Raw genomic sequence first — 18,611 nt, forward strand, 5'->3', positions numbered from 1 at the left:
TATATATATATATATATATGTATATGTATATATGTGATATTATAGTGACCTCTGCTTTCTTTAAGCGTATTTTGAGGAACAGATTTTCTTTATGCTGTTTATATGTAGCCTTATACCTGAGTAGCTAGTAACTAGTAATTACAGTGCTCCAATTACAATTACAGGTTTGAGTCAGAAAATGTTTCATGTTTTGATACTGAACCCACCCATCTTTCATAGTTAGGCTTGTGATAAATGGTTGGCTAAAGAAACAGTTGCTCTCAGTCAGTAACAAAGCTAAAATACCCCCACCACAGCAAACCTGCAAAATAAGCAAATTTCCTTTTGACTGATTTGATTGAAAAAACAAAAAATATACGTTTAATAACAATTGTATTAATATATTTACACTTATACTGTCGAATCACAAGACGGTAAATACATATAATACCCCCGCTGCAGCGAACCTGCAGACTAAGCGAATTTCCATATGTCTGATTTGATTTTCAATTTAATCTATTTCAATAACAATAGGTTTAACGAGTACCTAGGTTTACTGCTACAGGGAGGGTAATTAAGTGTGTTTTTTATCAATATATATCCATAAACAAGCACACTACAACAGTTTACTTATTCCCCATAAATTTTAAATTTAAAACTTTTGGAATTTTCTCCTTTACCAATAACCTTACAAAAACCCCTCAATATACTAAATTATTTGTTTTTAAGCTCTTCAAAATGGTCAAGAGAGAAGGAAATTTTATGTTTTGAGGGTCTAAAACGAGATATCCCAATTTTTACCCCATAACACCCCATTCCCATGGTCCGATCATGCTGGACCGCTCGAGTTATCATGCTAACGGACATATATAAATATATATTAATTTGAACGAATTGTGTATTTGCCTCTGGGGACATCAAAGCAAAAAAGTAAATCGGTCCCCGGTCCAGGTCCTACCATGAGACCTATGGTAATGGCTTATTCCCTAATGTGATAAAATACATCTCACTTCATTAAACTGTGATACACTCATCCTTTGTCCATTTAGGTTAAAGTCAAGTTATGTCCTCATCTCAATTGGTAATGTAATGTAATCGTTGCTGTGATCAGCAAGCTAATATTACTTACAACAATGAAAGAGCTGATGTTCTGGATACCAACTGATTCTTTAATGAAAATAACTATTTAAACACTTTATTTTAGTTTTTGAGATCAGCCACGTCCCCATCTCAGTCGGTAATGTAATGTAAGTGAGTATCGAACTGTACTCTAGAGCCCCATATTACACATTATGTTCATGTTACAATTACATTATGTTCATGTTATGTTATGGTTATGTTCATGTATCATGTTCATGTTTCAGGTGGTCCGGGGTCTGAGAAGGGCTACTTCGGACCATGGACTCTCTGCAAGGAGCTGCTCTACGGCAGGACCAAGTGTGGGGACAATGTGTCCAGGTTTCAGCCACATGGTGAGTTTATGGAATGACAATTAACTTCAAACAATGGGTTATTAATGTTTTCAGAGGCTCAGCTGGTGTAGAGGTACACACTTTAGGTGTATGGCTTCCTCGATATGTAAAAAGTGAAAATAAGTGGCCTCTGGATAATACCAAAGTACCAAAAAGTTAACCTCACCCAAGAAATACAGCTTTTTTTTAGAAAACGATATTTTCTAGATACAGTAGTTAGTCTGTGGCTCAACATGGTTTCCGAACTACCATGCAGGCTGCATTATCATATAAGGTAATAATATATTATTAGGATTTCAAAGACATTCAGTACACAGAACTTAAGTCCTGAAGTACTATTACATGTTGAAAATTGAACCAATATATTGTAGTCTATAGTAAAATTTAGAAGCTGATAATATTTTATGAAAAAAGAAAATATCTGTTGAATTTATTATTTTAGGTTTAATTACTGTGTAAAAGTGTGATTGAGCTAACCACTTCATGTTTGTGGTTAACCAATGTCATTGGTGTTGAATCCCTGGTCACCAAACAAAACTGTGGTTTAATTTTGACATACATGTACCATCAAACCGCAATTATTCCAGCAAACTGCAGTTTTTTTCGCGATAAATTATTGATAAAATATGTCGCTATTTGTCAAATATGTTTTAATCAATTACCTTTTTGGTTTTTGTTGCCTTGAAGTTCTTGTTGTTTTTGATACCTGATGCGCATTTCGCCACAGGTTGTGGCATCTTCAGAGGTTACTATCCTACACTTACATCCTAATATATACACAGTTTATATATACACGAGAGTCACTGTACCGGTTCACATCGTAGCAAAGTTCACAAAGTTGAAACTGTTCGGATTAGAATTATCTAACAGAATTAGATAACAGAGGTTTCAAGCCAGATGGGTAAGCCTGAGCTGAATCTATGTTTCTGACTGTAAGTTAGGCCAAGATATAGCTGTTACTGTGATTTGTTTGTTTCAGGGGCTGTGCGGATAGCAGGGTACATGGGAGCTCTGGGAGTGTTGTGTCTGGCTGCCTTCTGTGTCCTCAGTGTCATCCAGCTGGCTATGATAGTCTCCAAGGACAAAGTGGTGATGAAGTATACAGCAGCAGTCACCGCCAAGCTGGGCTTAGCCCTTCTCGCTAGTGAGTAACAGAACACTGTAGTTGAAATGTTTTAATATACTGTGGAACCATGATATGCTGAAAATTGGAAATCCAAAATTACTTACATTTAGTAACTGGAATCAAGATTGTAGTCCTACCTATTAAAATTAATTAGGGTAAAACATCAGTGGACTATAGAATTATTTATAAATAGACAGTGTAATGAAAATAAAAATATTTGCAAAAATAGCAATAATATCTTGGTGAAGATAAAAGCTAAATACCCCTGCTGCAGCAAACCTGTCAACTAAGCGAATTTCCATTTGTCTTAAATAGATTTTCAATTAAATCTATTTAAATAACATTATAGGTTTAACGAGTACCTAGGTTTTCTGCCCCAAGGAAACTAATAAAGTGTGGTTTTTAGTATAATAGAATTAGCTTAGTATAAATAAAATAAATAAATTTGCCAAGTTTGATTAAAATATATCCATAAACAAGCAAAATACAACATTTTACAATATTCTCCATAAGAATAACGTGGGAATTTTTAATTTAAACTTTTTTTTAAATTTCTCCGTTACCAATAATCGTACAAAACACTTTGACATACTAAATTGTTTGCTTTTTAAGCTAAAAGTCTAGAGAATAATTGGGAAATTTTGTGTTTTGAGGGTAAAAAATTACAAAAAATATATACATTCATATAGGCATAGAGATATATATATATATACATGATATACAAATTTTAACGAATAGCGTTTTTGGCCTCTGGGGACATGAAAATTAAAAAGTAAATTGGTCCCGGGTCTAGGTTTTACAGTGCCACCTACGGTAATAGCTACTTTCCTATAGGGAAATTTGCTAAAACAGAAAAATGTTACCGATACCATTGTAAACTGTATCTGTATTGATTTCAAAAGTCTAGTCTTTCCAAAAGTCTAGTCTTTATTTGAGGAGAGAAGAATTCTTCTCTTCTAAAGCACAACGAAACTCAAAAATCGCTCATTTAAGCACAGTTTTCAAATTTTTCCAGGAGAACACATAAAATCCATAAGGTGAGATGTATCCTTACAGTAATTAATGTTAATTGATTAGTGAGTACAACATATAATCATTCATTCATTCTACGCCATATATTCATATATTCATCAACGCCTTAAGAGTCTTCAATAAGAGGCCACTCTGCTGCGCTCTGATCAGTATACTCAACGTAATTACTTGTCTCAAAATTACACAGTTATTTATGGAAATAAAAATTCCAAAATTTAGTATTATGATTATAAGGCACGTTTCTAGCTAATGTATTAGTTATTTTTTGAAAATATGGTTTATTTTTTAATTTAAAAATATTTGATTTATATCTCACTAATTTATTCATATTTCAAAATTTGGCCTCGTAATGAACAATTTACGCAATACATTAGCTAGAGGACTACCATACCTTTAATTGGACATAAAAATTATATCTTTACAACAATCGGAAGAGACGTAATACCGTCACCAAGTTAACATTAGTCTTATGGGACTAAGATTCAAGATGGCTACCACTGATGAAGACTCTTAAACTTCAAGCTACATAATATCGGCAATGTATTTATACTTGAATAGATACAACTTCCGTATCGGCGTGGTGGGGCGATCTGACGTTCGAGTAAGAGGGAGAACTGCCAGGTTGACTACCTGACCAATAAGAGCAAGGAGAGCCTGACGCGGTTTCCATAACAACAGTCGCTGTTGCCATATCGCACTGCATCTCCACGCCCGCACGCACATGTGCAGTTCCTCCAGTGTTATGACAGTGACTACTTCGAGTACAGTATACTGTCCGCGAGAGTTTAGAAGTCCCCTAAGCTAGAAAAAAAACTTTTTGATGTTGGAATAGTCATCACATGTGTATTTCACAGTATATTTTGGGTTTACAACAGAAATGTCGCTTCCCACCAGAAGTCAGTAAATATATCAAAGAGCGTTCCAAACATAGGGAATCATTTATTTTGGAACAAATGTTTCTGTACTTCTAAGCTGTTCTGTTTACAACACTTCCCTATCAGCAGATGTTCTCTAACTATCAACAGATAACACGAAATTGCAGCACAGCAGTCACAGCACTCAGTGTAACGCTGCGTGCGTTGTTGTAAGCTGGCGCTGGCGCGCATATTCTGTGTCTGTGAGGATTGAGGAAGTTGCAGTTCCCGCTCACTGCGACTAATAACAACGCGGCAACATCGCAACGGCAGTCTCCCCACTGCTCACTACTCCTCCACACCTCTCCGATACGGAAGTTGTATCTATTCAACTATAAGAAATTTTAGTTCCTTAACCAAGCAGTTTTCTCACACAAGTAATGTTGACAAATAAATAATCTGGGAATGTTTTCAGCTATGTTTGGTATTGCCGCAGCCGGCCTGTTTGCTTTACAAACAGATGATAGAGCGAACGACTTCCAAGTTCATAGAGGAGAGTCTTTCTATGTTATGGTAAGTTATCATAGAACCAACTTGTGTAGTTGAAACAACTGGCAAATCTCTTTAATTCCTTTTAAAAAGTGAATACTCATAGGTTAACATGGGTATTGGGTAACTCTTAGAGCCCCAAAGGATTTTTGAGAAAAAAATTTGCCTATATGTTAATTGGGAATGTGGGCTATCATCATACCAAATTTCAACCCAATCCAACCAGTAGGCCTAGTTGATGTGTGATTGAACTTCAAACAAACAAACAAACAAGCACATAAACCTTCACACTTATAATATTAGTATGATTGTATAAGTAGTGTATAGTGATTCATAATACTTCTCCATTTTATGATTATTGCTGATTTTTCTCCTGCAGTAACTCAATGCAGGAATAGGAACACACTAGATGTGTCTACTAGAGGTAAGGCTAGGAGGCATGATGCAAATTTTTCTGGTGGGAGGGGGAGGGTGTATAAAGGTATCTCGTTATGGGGTTTAGGAAAAACACCTTTCTGGTAACTGTTTTATACCAAATGCTTTAAATCCTGTTTTAGCTGTCCAAAAGCCAGAATTCTAAAAAAAAATTACAATATATAGCCTACTTATTTTATTTCTACAACCTTTATGAAGCTTTTAAACCAACAAAAATAAGGCAAAAAACTTACAGTACTATAGGTCGGAACAAAAATTAATCAAGCCATCAAAAAGTAGTAATAGGACCTGTTGTATTACTTTAAACGTGTGTCATTACAGCCACAGGTTATCCATTTCCTCTATTAAATAATTTAGATTTGTGATGTGGGGCTGCAGAAAGCAATATCTTAGTGCCCTCAGTGTTTATCATGCTCCTTGTACATTGAAAGACAGTTTTTTAATTGAAAAGTACCCTTATTGTTTATTATTAAAGTCCTCGTTGTGTATCAATAAACTCATATTTTTATGCTTAGGTAAACAGTAGCGAGGCAAATGACTACCCGATAAAACTTGTTTTCTGTGGTATCTGCTTTCTATATTTAGATTAAATAATTAATCAGTTACTATTTATAGGAGTTATAGAGTTTAGTGTGGAACTAATTCCCACGAAAACAGAATTTGATTTTTTTTTAGTTCCTTTGATGTTGTCTGTTTCACATACTGAAAACTTTGACTATTAATACAACAATGCTGAAAGTCTAGAAAAATCTAACCATGCAAATTGTGTTTTTGGACGCCATATTGGAAAAACTTGAAAAAATCAAAAAATTCATGTAATGTGAAATTTGTTTTAAAATCGAGTTTCCTTAATTATTTGGTACAAAAACTTATGTACGATACGTGCGAGATGTATTTTTAATTTTTGGTATAACTTATCTATACTATGCAGGCCTATACACTAGTACTATAATTCGGCCACATAGAAAACTACCTGCGTGCTCATGCTAAACCAATGCTAGAGGAGGTCGCTTTCTAAGCGGCCGAACTATAGTATATAGTTGTGCGTGTGTTTTTCCCTGGTAGTATCGATAACAGAACCTCTAAACTGAACCAGTACCATACCAAGTTACAGATGACCAAACAATAAAAAACTTTTTTCAAACCTTAGGGCTGCCCCCCATTAGCATCAAAAGTTGCCATGTTATTCTTATAGAGGAACAGATTTTCCAAAATGGCTTGAAAAAAAGCACTTAAATTCTGCCCCCAGACCTACTGTACCATAATTTTAGGGGACTAAGGGTCTTCGGAGTACTTTTTCGCGATCTCAGGGCTCCACCCCACTGGCACCATCTATCAACACTCTCCGAAGTCCAACTTGTACGTGTGAATGATATCCTAATGTTGGATACGTCTCCCTTGCCAACCATAGGGCACCCACCTGGCAAAATTGTCAACTTATTTTTCTAGCCTTGTTTTCTAGGTTTTAGCCAATAACACCACCAATAACTGATAATAATAATTGATCCATAACACTTGGGTGACATTATGGTCCACCCCAGTCGCTATCTCCTCTACTATGTCAAATGATAAGGATAAGCTGTGAAGAAGACAAAGAGAGGCTTATTAAGGATGAAGGACAGGAGACAGTTCTTGTACATTCTAAGTAGCTTAGCTGGAATTATATCCTCAGATGCAGCTTGGTGCTTAAAATATCAGTTCAACTAAGCAGAAAATACAGTACTGTATGTTTTTATTCATAAATATATGTTTTTAGACATTAAATAAAATCAAAAATAGATTTGTACAAATGTTAACCATGATATGTATAAGGAATATAACTAAAGCATTTATTTTTTCCCGATAAATTAGCCTTTGGGTGAATAAATGAATTGAAAAATTGTTTATAATATAGGTAATATTATTACCTAATCTAATCTGACGAGAGATATGTGGTAAGTGGTACCATTGTGATATTATCATTGTCCATGGTTTGCACGTACTACAGTCCATCATCAGGTGTCACAGGTACATCAAATTAATGAATCATTTCAGTTTATGTGGTTCTTTATATCAATTAAACCATCAAAATACATAAAACACATACAAAAAAACATAAATATTTATTTAGTCAATAAACTCACCAGTAAAGGAGGTGTAGTAACACCAAAATATGAGTCACGACTCTTAGAAATTTTCTCAGTAGTTTTCCTCCTAATATCCGTTCATAGCCATCATGTACAGCTTTATAAATGATATTCGATTACAAAATCATACATATGAAGTTTAGTTTAAAAAAAAAGCGTAATAAAGTTGTTGCATGGGCGGCGAAAGCCCCATATTGTCTAAAAGGATCAATGTTGAATTGGATCGTAAGCTCTCAACTTACTTGGATTCCCTTTGTAAACGTAATTTTGGAATTACATTCCTGATTCCTATTTTTATCCTCTATGTTAATATTGCAATTCAACTACATAATTTGTATAATAAAACTAGCTTGTACGCCCAGCTTTGCCTGCGATGGTATAACCATCATACATGGGCATAGTATTTCTATGACTAACATCCATAGTAAAACAAATAGATTTTCATTTTAATTTTCACTCGCATGCAATAAAAAATTGGCAGTACTATGTACTTCATTTTTCCAACATGTTTATCAATCGTAATGAAGAATTTTAATGGTTTGGTAAAATATTATTTATTTGAAAAGGAGTATATGTATTAACAACTTTGTTACTGTTTCTAGTTTTTCTCCCACTGTATTACTAGACATGTAGAATCATTAAGAGGTGAATGAACACATCTTGTGCCAGTAAACTGTCTCGTGTCCCCAAAAGACGTTAAACTAAGCGATAAAGTCAAGTAGAGGCTGCTTGAGGTGATAGGGCAGTAAAAACGTTATCTCACACTGACCTGACCTTCCCTTCCCATCCCCTTCAATTAAACTCTTCCCTTTTAATAAACATTATTGTTAACATTATTGGTAACATTATTGGTAACATTATTAATAACATTAACTTAAGAGAGTTAATTTTTTGTTTCAATAACTTTTTTTGTGTTTTGTTTTTCAATGCAGATGGAATCGCTTAGTTTTTATATGAGGAATTTTTTTTCAAATTCTGGTCTTGCTACTATCTAACTTCATTCTTTTGTTGGAAAGCATCATAAGTTGGTAGCCTTGGTATCAAACCAGGACCTCCAAATTTTGAATGTGAGCACTATAACTTAACACTTGAATACTTTACTTTTGAAATGGCTCCCATACATAAGTAGGTAGCCAAGCATGAATGGATATTAGTGTATAGTTCGGCCGCATAGAACACGACCTGCGTGCTAATGCTAAACCAATGCTAGAGGAGGTCGCTTTCTAAGCGGCCGAACTATAGTATGAATGGTACGAGCTTTGTAGTCTATCTTTTTCTTTGTAGTCTTGTTAATGACTAAGGCCGACATATGCCTTAGACACAGCTGTTAATTAATAGCCCACTTTGCTACCCAGATAACTTTTTCTCCCATGTTAACATGTTTACCAAAAATCATCGAACAAAAAACTTCACGGATAAAAATATTTTTGTATAAAAAACAAAATTGTGGATATCTGGGTGAATATGCATTTTCGGACATACCTTCCCATAAACCTTTTTCTTCCTTTTAGTATATGTACCACTCATCCTACACTCATCTCCATTCATACTTGGCTTAAAATACCTACTATGTATGGTCGCCATTTCATTGAACAGTACCTATTAACAGTATGGGGATTCATTTCCCAAAGTCCTGAAGTAAAAAAAAATAAATGTTCTATTGTACAGTATAAGCAATAGTCAATGGTATCGGCATCCAAAAAGTACTTGATTAAATATGTTATTGGCACAATGTTACTAGTCTCAATCTCCATATTAATCATTATACAGTATTCACCGAACAAAAGGAGTTTCGAAGGTTTACACTTCAACCCTCCAAATCAAATTCAAAAAAGTTTTTCTCCATACATAATATTGTGTCGTCAGTTATAAATTTGTCACTATACAAATACACAAAAGCAAAAATTGGAACTAAAAAAACATTTCTGTACATTAATTTTGATAAATAATCAAGAAACAAATCAATATTTTCTGTTTCAATATTTAGAAATTAAGTTTTTTTACTTCTTATTCTGTAACTTAAGATGAATCCCGTTTGTTCACAGGTAGTTCTCATAGTACTAACGTTCCTACTGTTTATCGGGGCGTTGTACGACATGTTGTTCGCCCGTCGGGCCGGGGGTGACCCTACGATGTCGTCCATAGATCCTAACGGTGTTGACGCTATGACCTACAATAACCCTGGCTTCAGGGACAAGCGGTCAACTCATCCAGGTATCAGTAACAACAAACACTATTCTGTATCTCATGAGCTATAACACCTGTATATAGCAACAGTGTGGTATTCGACTTCAAAAATTAGCCAGAGTGATTACAGTAAAGTTGGTAGCGCAGTGAGTTATTGGTAAATATTGCTACCGTACCTCAAAACATAAAATGTATATTTACAGTGAATGAATCAACTTATAAAATCAGAAAAATTTGTTTTGACTAAAATTAATCATTTTATTTTAATAGCTAGACCACAGGTTTCTTTTTCTTAACGGGATCCTTGAGATTGAACTGAAAAAAGTTTTTCTCCTAATAATGATGCCCATTTGTAGTTTACGATTTATCTTGAAGAATATAACAGGCTCCAAGAACTATGGCTCTTTCAGGGTCACTATACAGAAAAAAGGACTAAAATCTTATTATTTCAATTTTGTATAATGTTTATAAATACTAGACGTCATCCAGTGGTCAAAAACTCGACCAAAAATATGTAATGTGCAGACTTATCTGTTTTAACGCCACGCTGTAAATAAAACATATGATTGGAATTTCTTCCATTTTTTTTTATTTTCTGTTTATATTTATTGTTGTTATTTTGTCACCAGCATGGCAAACCCTTAAGGCCCATGTTAATTTTATTTTTATTCTAAGTTAACTTTTTGTGATTATTTTTAAGCCTATTTTAATTTATAAAGGGATTCTGTACACCTACAGAAAAATATCTTTCTAACAGTATGCGTGGATTTTCCCTGCGATACACACAAGCTGAGAAAAAAGGTTTTCAAGAAACATGCTTGCTACTAATATATAGTTATCAGCATATTTTACATACCTTCTAGTTTAGACCTGAGTAGTTTGCAACAACAAGCTATTGTTACAATGAAACGCGCTTGTTGAATTATATTTTTTAATTCACACAGGAGACTAAATATTCTTCTAGAGTGATGAAGTAATTCTGTATTGTTTTCTGCCCAGGAGGAAGTGTATCAGTGACAGATGCCAGTGGGAAGCCCTACGCCCACTCCGGCACAAACGGCAGTATGGTTACATTGTCTACCACTCTGTCTTCCAATGGCTCCACCACGGGCGACACAGCTGGTATGAATTTGTAAACATACTTGGTTGTAAACAATAAAGCAAACACAGCTCATAGAGAAGTAAGGGAACAGAGGAGACATTCGTTGGTACACTTAGTGGTGTCTAGCACTAGGACTGGTGTCTAGGTATAAGTTCGGCACCCCGCCCCCCTTGCCCTCGTGTACTACAACTCTTACGGCGAAGGAAGACCCTGTGCTCTGTGCGATAACAATTCCTTTACATTGCTCGCTGTTCTGGCCCTTCCTTGCTCTTCACAAGTACATTTCAGCCCCAAAATACCACAGCTGAAAGCGCACGGTTGTCCCATAAGAATGTTTCCTCTGTGCCTTACTTCAGTTACCTTTAGACAAACTGTCACCTATCTCAAACCTCACTTATCATGCTCAATATTAACAAAATAAAACTATATACAGCTCTATATACAAATATATTGTAGTTTCCAACTCAAATATCCAAGGATCTAAAAGATTGGGTATATCTGGGAGCTTAAGAAACCCTGCATAAAGGGAGGGTCTTTTTCTATTATGTAGGGTAGTTTTATCTACAGTGCAAACGATTTAGAGCAAATTTAAAGATTGCCAAAAAAAGTATGGTAGAAATACAGGTAAATAGTGTTTATAAAGTAGGCCTATTTTTACCATTGTATTCAAAATCATAAACGTGGTTGTTTACTTCGTTTGAAAGAGCTATGGCAATTGTTTTGTTTATAATTAATGATTTGACTATTTGAAATAAAATTAAATAAACCCAAAACAAGTGGATTGTCTCCTGGTCCCATTTAATTATTTCTATTGAAAACTTAAGTTAAAATAACATGATGATTAGTGTTAGCTGAGTGGGTAGGTGAAGTGGGGCAGTTTTAAAACGTAAAAAAACTGTAGGGCCTTTACAGGATCAAACCAGCAATAAACTTCCTGAGGACTAGCAGAGGATCACTATAACCAACCAGCTTTGTTAAAAACGTCATCATCACCTGCATATTATATCTTAAGTAGTTATTGCTCGTAAAGAATTAAAAGTATGTTTTCTTAATAGAGTTACGTGGTGATTTCATTATCATCTAAGAGTTTTGAGAAAGCCAAAGTAAAATGGTTAGTTGTGATAGTTGAGCTTATGGAATTTCTTTAATTTTTCCTAAAACTTTTCTAAATATGATGTTCTTTTTCAGCCTCAATCACAAGAAGCCCACTTCGATCGAGCTTAAAAAAGCCAAGACCAGCAAATGCGAACAACGGTCTCGGCATCCAAAACCCAGGCTTTAGTGGTACTTCTCCGACACTCTCTCGAAATGGAAGCACCGTCAAGAAAGTCCGAATACAAACTCATAGTACAGCAGTATAGTGTTAACGATAGTTATCTGTAAAATGGCAATCACAAGACTGTAAACTATTGTAAAACTGATAAAGCAATAATTGATAAAACTATAAGAGATCATCAGATTTACTAGCTACAATCTGGCCCTAGTACACAACAAAAAATAATTTTACTTCTTTAACAAATGATCTGTGTATTTCTACATAATATTAAAGTGAACCTTCTAGAGGATAAGTGGTTGCTTGGTACTCGATGTTAATTACAATGGAAATTGTGAAAGATAGTTCATAAACATTATTTTGTATCACACTTTTAACATACAGCCATTAGGTGTAACTAAATGAGGTTTTGGGGGCTGTAACCTCTCATCAGTATGAATTTTAATACATCATAGTTGAAAATCGGCAAGTATCATTTTATCATTTTATAAGTTTATCATTTTTATCACCTACCAGATTTATAAGGAAATGTTTTCTTTAATATTACATTTTAAATGCCTGAAAACTCACAGTTATTCATCTGAAATTTCAACATTTCCTGGTAGAGCCTCCTTTAGACTTTTAGTAGCTAAGCCCCCTCAATTACGCACCCTAGTTACACCTATAAATGTATCCATTATGACAATTTATAAACGACATTGGGTTTGAAAACAGCTCTATTCTTAATGTTTACCCCTTTTCTGTCTATTATTAAATAGAAATGTTATTTGAAAATTATGTCTGTTGACATATTTAGCCAACTATTGACGTGACTTTACTAAACAATAAATGCATATATGATCTCAGCAATATTTTTGCCACAGTGAAATACAACTTTATGTAAGACAAATCACCATAAAATGTGTAATAATTATAATGTGTTACATTGTGAAAGAAGAAAATTAGTTTGGTGGTTTTAATACTCCATCACACGTAATTTCATATTGTATAATATCTTGAAGCAGCGGCCTTATCCATATTTATATGAATTCATATTTCTATTAAATTTATTACCTCCTCTGGTTGTATATATTTAAAAATATATTAGTATTTATCACACAGTATTGTTTGATACTTGTAAATATGTTTAAGTTTTAGTTTAATGGTTGGGAGAAAACATTCCGTCCAATTTTGTTTTGTTAGGTGGCTAGTTATAAAATGTAATTTATTTTTAAATTTGTAAAATATTGTATAAAAGAAATATATTTACAATGATATGCTTTAATGGTGATTCTCAATCTTGAATCACTTAAAAGATTGAAAAGATTTGTAAAACTATATCGACAATCAATTTAAAACAGTACATAATAAAAATTTAGGACTTTTTATGATTCAGAGCATGCAATTTTAACATTTTTATTTTTAGTATATTTTTATCAAACAGAGTTTTCTAACACTTCCTATTAGTGTCATTGCAATATGTCAATTATTCATAAGTATTTTTCACATCATTTTTTCATGAGTAAATAGAACATTGTTTTTATAATATACATTTTTGTAGTCAAAACATGCATTTTTATGTATTTGACACCATTATCAAATACATAAAATTATTACCAAAGAGATATGAATTACCCTCTGTAAAAGATGTCTTAAAGACAGAAACTTCCTTCAAAAGGATCTATGTTGATTAAAAATGTGTTTTAAAAACATTCTTTAGGCAGTTTGTAAAAAAAATACAACAGAAATAATGTGTAAGACCACAAGGACTAGACAAGCCCAAAGTCAAGTCAATGTAGCCAAGACCAATTCATTGTACTCTATGTGGTAAACAAATTCACATAAAACCTTTACCGAAAAAATAGACAAAAGATAAATGCCTATTTTACAACCTTAATATGGTAAAGTTCTAGGTTCTAGTATACAATACCATAAAATGTGGCCACAATTAACTATTAAAGGAAGTCATTCAGTCATCTTTCCGTGTGTTGTACATTGATCTGTTGATTATATCTAAAAACTCTACCTTTTGTTCATATGACCATTAGCTATTGGATACTGAAGTTGTACCAATAGTCAAAGATATGACTAAACTAATTCAATATTTCGAGTCCTTTTATAGTTATTGTAAGGTGTGCTGATGCCAACCTAATTGTTTATGGTTTCATACTACTTTTAAAATATAACTGAAAATGAATCACACATTTTATAGGAAATTATATTAATTTGGCAACAGCATTAGCCATCATTAGGTATATTAAAAAGGTCCTTAAATGCTACAGTGGCAATGATAAATTTTCTTTTATTTGAATATTGTAAAAAGTGACATCAAATGTTAGCTAATGATTTAAATATAATGTGACAAACAGTACTGCACTTTTCTACTGGGCTAAAAATATAATTTTACAGTAAAAGAAAGTTCATTTATATCAAATTTATGATAAGTCATTATAAAATAGCCTAATCAAAGTATTTACGGTATGTAAAAATCATTAAAATTTATCATGCACTTAAAATTGAATGTGAATGTTTGGATTGAATGTTGTGATATTTGTTATTGTTAAATTTTCCAAGATATATAAATATGTATAAAATAGTGCAATAGAAATGTATAACATATGTTTAAAGAAAATGTAAATTTTTCAACACTCGAGGGAAAATATCTTCCATTTTGATTAAAGAAATTTACATTTTGTTGAAGTCTCTCAGATTTATTCCTTTTACTCCAGACACTTGGCACACTAAAGAAGTAAGTACCGGTAATAGCAAAATAGTAAGATGGTAAAGATACATATAGTGTTGGATAAAAAAATACACCACTCAACGCATTGCTCGTTTCGTAAAAAATGAAGTGCCGGAACTGTAACCTATATTTAATTAAACTCCCTATACCATACTTAACGCATAGTCACTGGAAATGAAGCAATTGGTGACTGGTAAGATTCAGACTCGCAACCTCTGGGATCAAAAGGCTCACGGTCAAACAGTTAACTAGTACCATTGACTATAAATACCATATATAGTCAATGCTAGTACCTAAGCTACATATTAATGCTAATATTTTATCTTTTGGAAAGAGAGGTATCGGAACTATGTTCCACCGTGTTCCCCCACAAATCGAGCACTGACATTCGCAAGCTCAAAAATGAAGCAGATCTATTGGCCAGCATTAACATAACAGCCAAACAGCCATGAATTTGGCAAGTATGAACTGGTTGGTTTTATTGTGCAAAAAAGTAAACTGAAAACTATCAAAACTATAATAATAATGTATTTTATATAATGTATTTTAGCCCTCAGGAGGGTAGTTCCGGTTGGTAGGGAATGTGTTAACACATTAGCTAACTATACTTAGCCCTCAGATACAGTGGAGTGTGACAGTTAATGTATAATTTAGTGCCTCAATTATATGTTTTCTGCGCCTTAGAAACCATTCTAGTAAACTTCTCTTGAATGCGGCAAAGTATGCATTATAGGGCATTATAGGTATACAAACAAATATTAACTCTAAACAGATCATAGACATGTTTAAAATGACACTTCAATCGTAAAATCGGTTGATTGGGACAGCAGAAGAATGGATGTAACAGGAAAAACCCTTACGGTATTGCATTAATTATACAGGGTGAGTTTTAAATGAGTTCCCCCCCAAGTTTTTTCTACATTTCTTAAGATATCATCTCCGGACCATGTCAGATCATTGTAGAGTAGTAAGTACTTCATTTTGACTGGGTTTAAATTTTAGGCCGCCATCTTGGATCCGCCATATTGGATACAAAGTTATTTTTTCAAATGTAAAGGTAGGGTTGTGACCCACCGTTTCAAACTAACTTTTTACGCTGAATATGATGCTGCAATCCGGTTTTAAAAATGTTGATCCATTCTAAAGTTATGAGAACTTTTTATAACTTTATTTTTAGCCCATTATAACATTGTGCATTTACAAACTAAGGCCATAATCTCAAAATAGTGCTAGATAAAGATAAGTAGACACCACCATTCATTGTTGACCTATTTTCACGTGGTTATGACGGATGTATTTTTTTCAGCCGCCATCTTGGATCCGCCATTTTGAAATGTGATAAATTATTTTAAATATGAAGGTGGTGTTGTGACCCATCATTTTGAACTAAATTTTTATGCTGAATTCAATGCCGCAATCCGTTTTTGATTGCCATATTTGGTTTTGGAAATATTGACATTTAAAATAAAATAATTGTTATATTTTATCAAGAAAGCTTGGTAACAAAAAACGGATTGTGACATTAAGTTCAGCATAAAAATGTAGTTCAAAATGATGGGTCACAACACCACCTTCATATTTAAAATAATTTATCACGTTTCAAAATGGTGGATCCAAGATGGCGGCTAAAAAAATACATCCGTCATAACCAAGTGAAAATATGTCAACAATGAATGGTGGTGTCCACTTATCTTTATCTAGCACTATTTTGAGATTATGGCCTTAGTTTGTAAATGCACAATGTTATAATGGGCTAAAAATAAAGTTATAAAAAGTTCTCATAACTTTAGAATGGATCAATATTTTTAAAAACGGATTGCAGAATCGTATTCAGCGTAAAAATCCAGTTTGAAACGGTGGGTCACAACCCTACCTTTACATTTGAAAAAATAACCTTGTATCCAATATGGTGGATCCAAGATGGCGGCAAAAAATGTAAACCCAGTCAAAATGAAGTACTTACTACTCTACAATGATCTGACGTGGTTCGGAGTTTATATCTTAAAAAATGTAGAAAAAAGTAGGGGGGGGAACTCATTTAAAACTCACCCTGTATAGATACTTGTCATAATCACTTATTTTGAAGTATTTTCAATAACCTCATTACAACACAATTTGACAAATGAGAAAGTTTAGACACCTAGAAATATAAACACACTTTTTGAAGTCTATTACAGTTATGTCTACAACATTCTGTCCTCTCCACATAATCCTACTATTAAAACAATAGCGCAACAGCTGTGCAGGTTTGCCAAAACTTCAATCAGCTGCAATGTATACATTAAGCAAAAAAGTGGGAAACTTCCCATTAAACGTCAAAATTTTGTGAACGGGCTACAGTTCAAGAAATTGTTGTTATGGAAATTAATAGTAGCCTAAATAGTTGGAATTCTTATGTTCTTGCCCGAGTTTTTAGACTATTATTGGAACGTTGCATAGCTTATAAATATTTTTGTATGTTTGACACAAAGAAATTTGTTATTGAACGATGGTAATAAAGATATATGACCTCAAATAGACATTTGATAGATTGGAAACTCCAAAAAGAAGTTTTTAGTTTATAAATGTGTTAAGAAAATTATCATTTTCTCTAAAATGCCGGTAGCTCATGAAACCAAAACCATTCAGGAACCATAGACTTTTTGTAGCATAATATAGTTTAATTTAATAAAGAAAATAACATCTAATATAAACATGACTTAATCGAAGGCACTGTCTTTACACAGTATTTACATTTTATTTGGTAACCCTTTCCTTTCTTTTGGTTCACTGGAAATTATCTCCCTCCGCTTCCACAGTGTGGTTGTTGTCGACGTTGTCGCAGTTTCGGCCGTCTCCGTAGCCTGAGGGAGAGATCTCGTCAAGTGGCGACTGTCCGTGTACTTCCGTTTGATCTTTTTATCCTCCTCACTCGTACTCTTTTTACTTTGTTTGGTAGTCTGTATTTTGAGCATTCGCTCGATGTCGGCCGTCTTTGATCGCATGACCGCCCCCCCTATACTGGAAATGCTCGGGGTGGATGTCCTGTCTCGGTTCACTTCCTGCACTATCGGGATCGTTCGCTCTACCGCTTGCGTCACTGCGGTAGAGCTCGCACTCTTTGACAGTTTCTCGCCACTCCCCACTCCCAGCCGCTGGTAAGGTGAGTCTTTGCTTCGACGTCGTTCTCTCTCCTGTGTCTGCGTCTGAGACAATGAGCTGGATGACTCTTGGCGGCTGTACGTCTGCTTCACCTGTTGAACTTCACCGGCAGTCTTGATCGTTACCCTCTGGATGGTTACCCTGTCAAAACAGATTGTGTTATTTTTTCTAAATATGTTTAAAAAATTATGGTTTTCTAATGCATTTAAAACGTTGAAGTGATGTAGTGAAGTACTGTAAGCATACGACTTGTTTGCCAGCGGTGTGTGCGGGGGCAGAGCAGTACCAATCTCCCACCACAGCCAAAGTTTCCGTGGCATTGGTCGGACTATGCTTTCTAAAAACATTTGACCAGCGCTGTTCGCGTTGTTTTCCTTTTTTGCTTAGTTTTTTTTTTTTTTTTATTAAAGTACCATACAATGTAATATGGTATGAGGAGTTAACATGCCTTCTCTCTCTCATACATTTTCAAATTCCATAAACATCTACCAACATAACTAACTACCGCTGGCTTATAACTAATTATATAAAGACAATTGAAATGATTCTTAACATTGTATTGTGTGAAAAAGGGAACTTATCCTCATTATAAGCATTTCAGGAATCATCAAAG

The 18,611-nt window shown here is 34.0% G+C and overlaps 2 protein-coding genes across 7 annotated transcripts in view; one reads left to right on the plus strand and one right to left on the minus strand.

Moving 5' to 3' along the window:
* LOC128990759 (uncharacterized) overlaps window positions 1–14,814 on the plus strand; it is a 178,410-nt gene extending 163,596 nt beyond the window's left edge. For all 6 annotated transcript variants that reach the window (XM_054413319.1, XM_054413322.1, XM_054413321.1 and 3 more), the window contains 6 exons: window positions 1,344–1,451; window positions 2,431–2,595; window positions 4,939–5,036; window positions 9,619–9,787; window positions 10,760–10,882; window positions 12,051–14,814. In XM_054413319.1, coding sequence (XP_054269294.1) covers window positions 1,344–1,451; window positions 2,431–2,595; window positions 4,939–5,036; window positions 9,619–9,787; window positions 10,760–10,882; window positions 12,051–12,223 — 836 coding nt within the window. In that variant the 3' untranslated portion in view covers window positions 12,224–14,814. The remainder of the gene's footprint in view (window positions 1–1,343; window positions 1,452–2,430; window positions 2,596–4,938; window positions 5,037–9,618; window positions 9,788–10,759; window positions 10,883–12,050) is intronic.
* A 2,690-nt stretch (window positions 14,815–17,504) lies between these two features.
* LOC128988541 (uncharacterized) overlaps window positions 17,505–18,611 on the minus strand; it is a 53,385-nt gene continuing 52,278 nt past the window's right edge. Inside the window, exon 14 of the mRNA XM_054409917.1 lies at window positions 17,505–18,139. Within this exon, the coding sequence (XP_054265892.1) occupies window positions 17,587–18,139 (553 nt within the window). The 3' untranslated portion in view covers window positions 17,505–17,586. The remainder of the gene's footprint in view (window positions 18,140–18,611) is intronic.

The sequence above is a fragment of the Macrosteles quadrilineatus genome, unplaced genomic scaffold (assembly GCF_028750875.1).
Source record: "Macrosteles quadrilineatus isolate MER2022 unplaced genomic scaffold, UCM_ALF_1.0 Scaffold_3__2_contigs__length_128488019, whole genome shotgun sequence".
NCBI classification, from domain to species: domain Eukaryota; kingdom Metazoa; phylum Arthropoda; class Insecta; order Hemiptera; family Cicadellidae; genus Macrosteles; species Macrosteles quadrilineatus.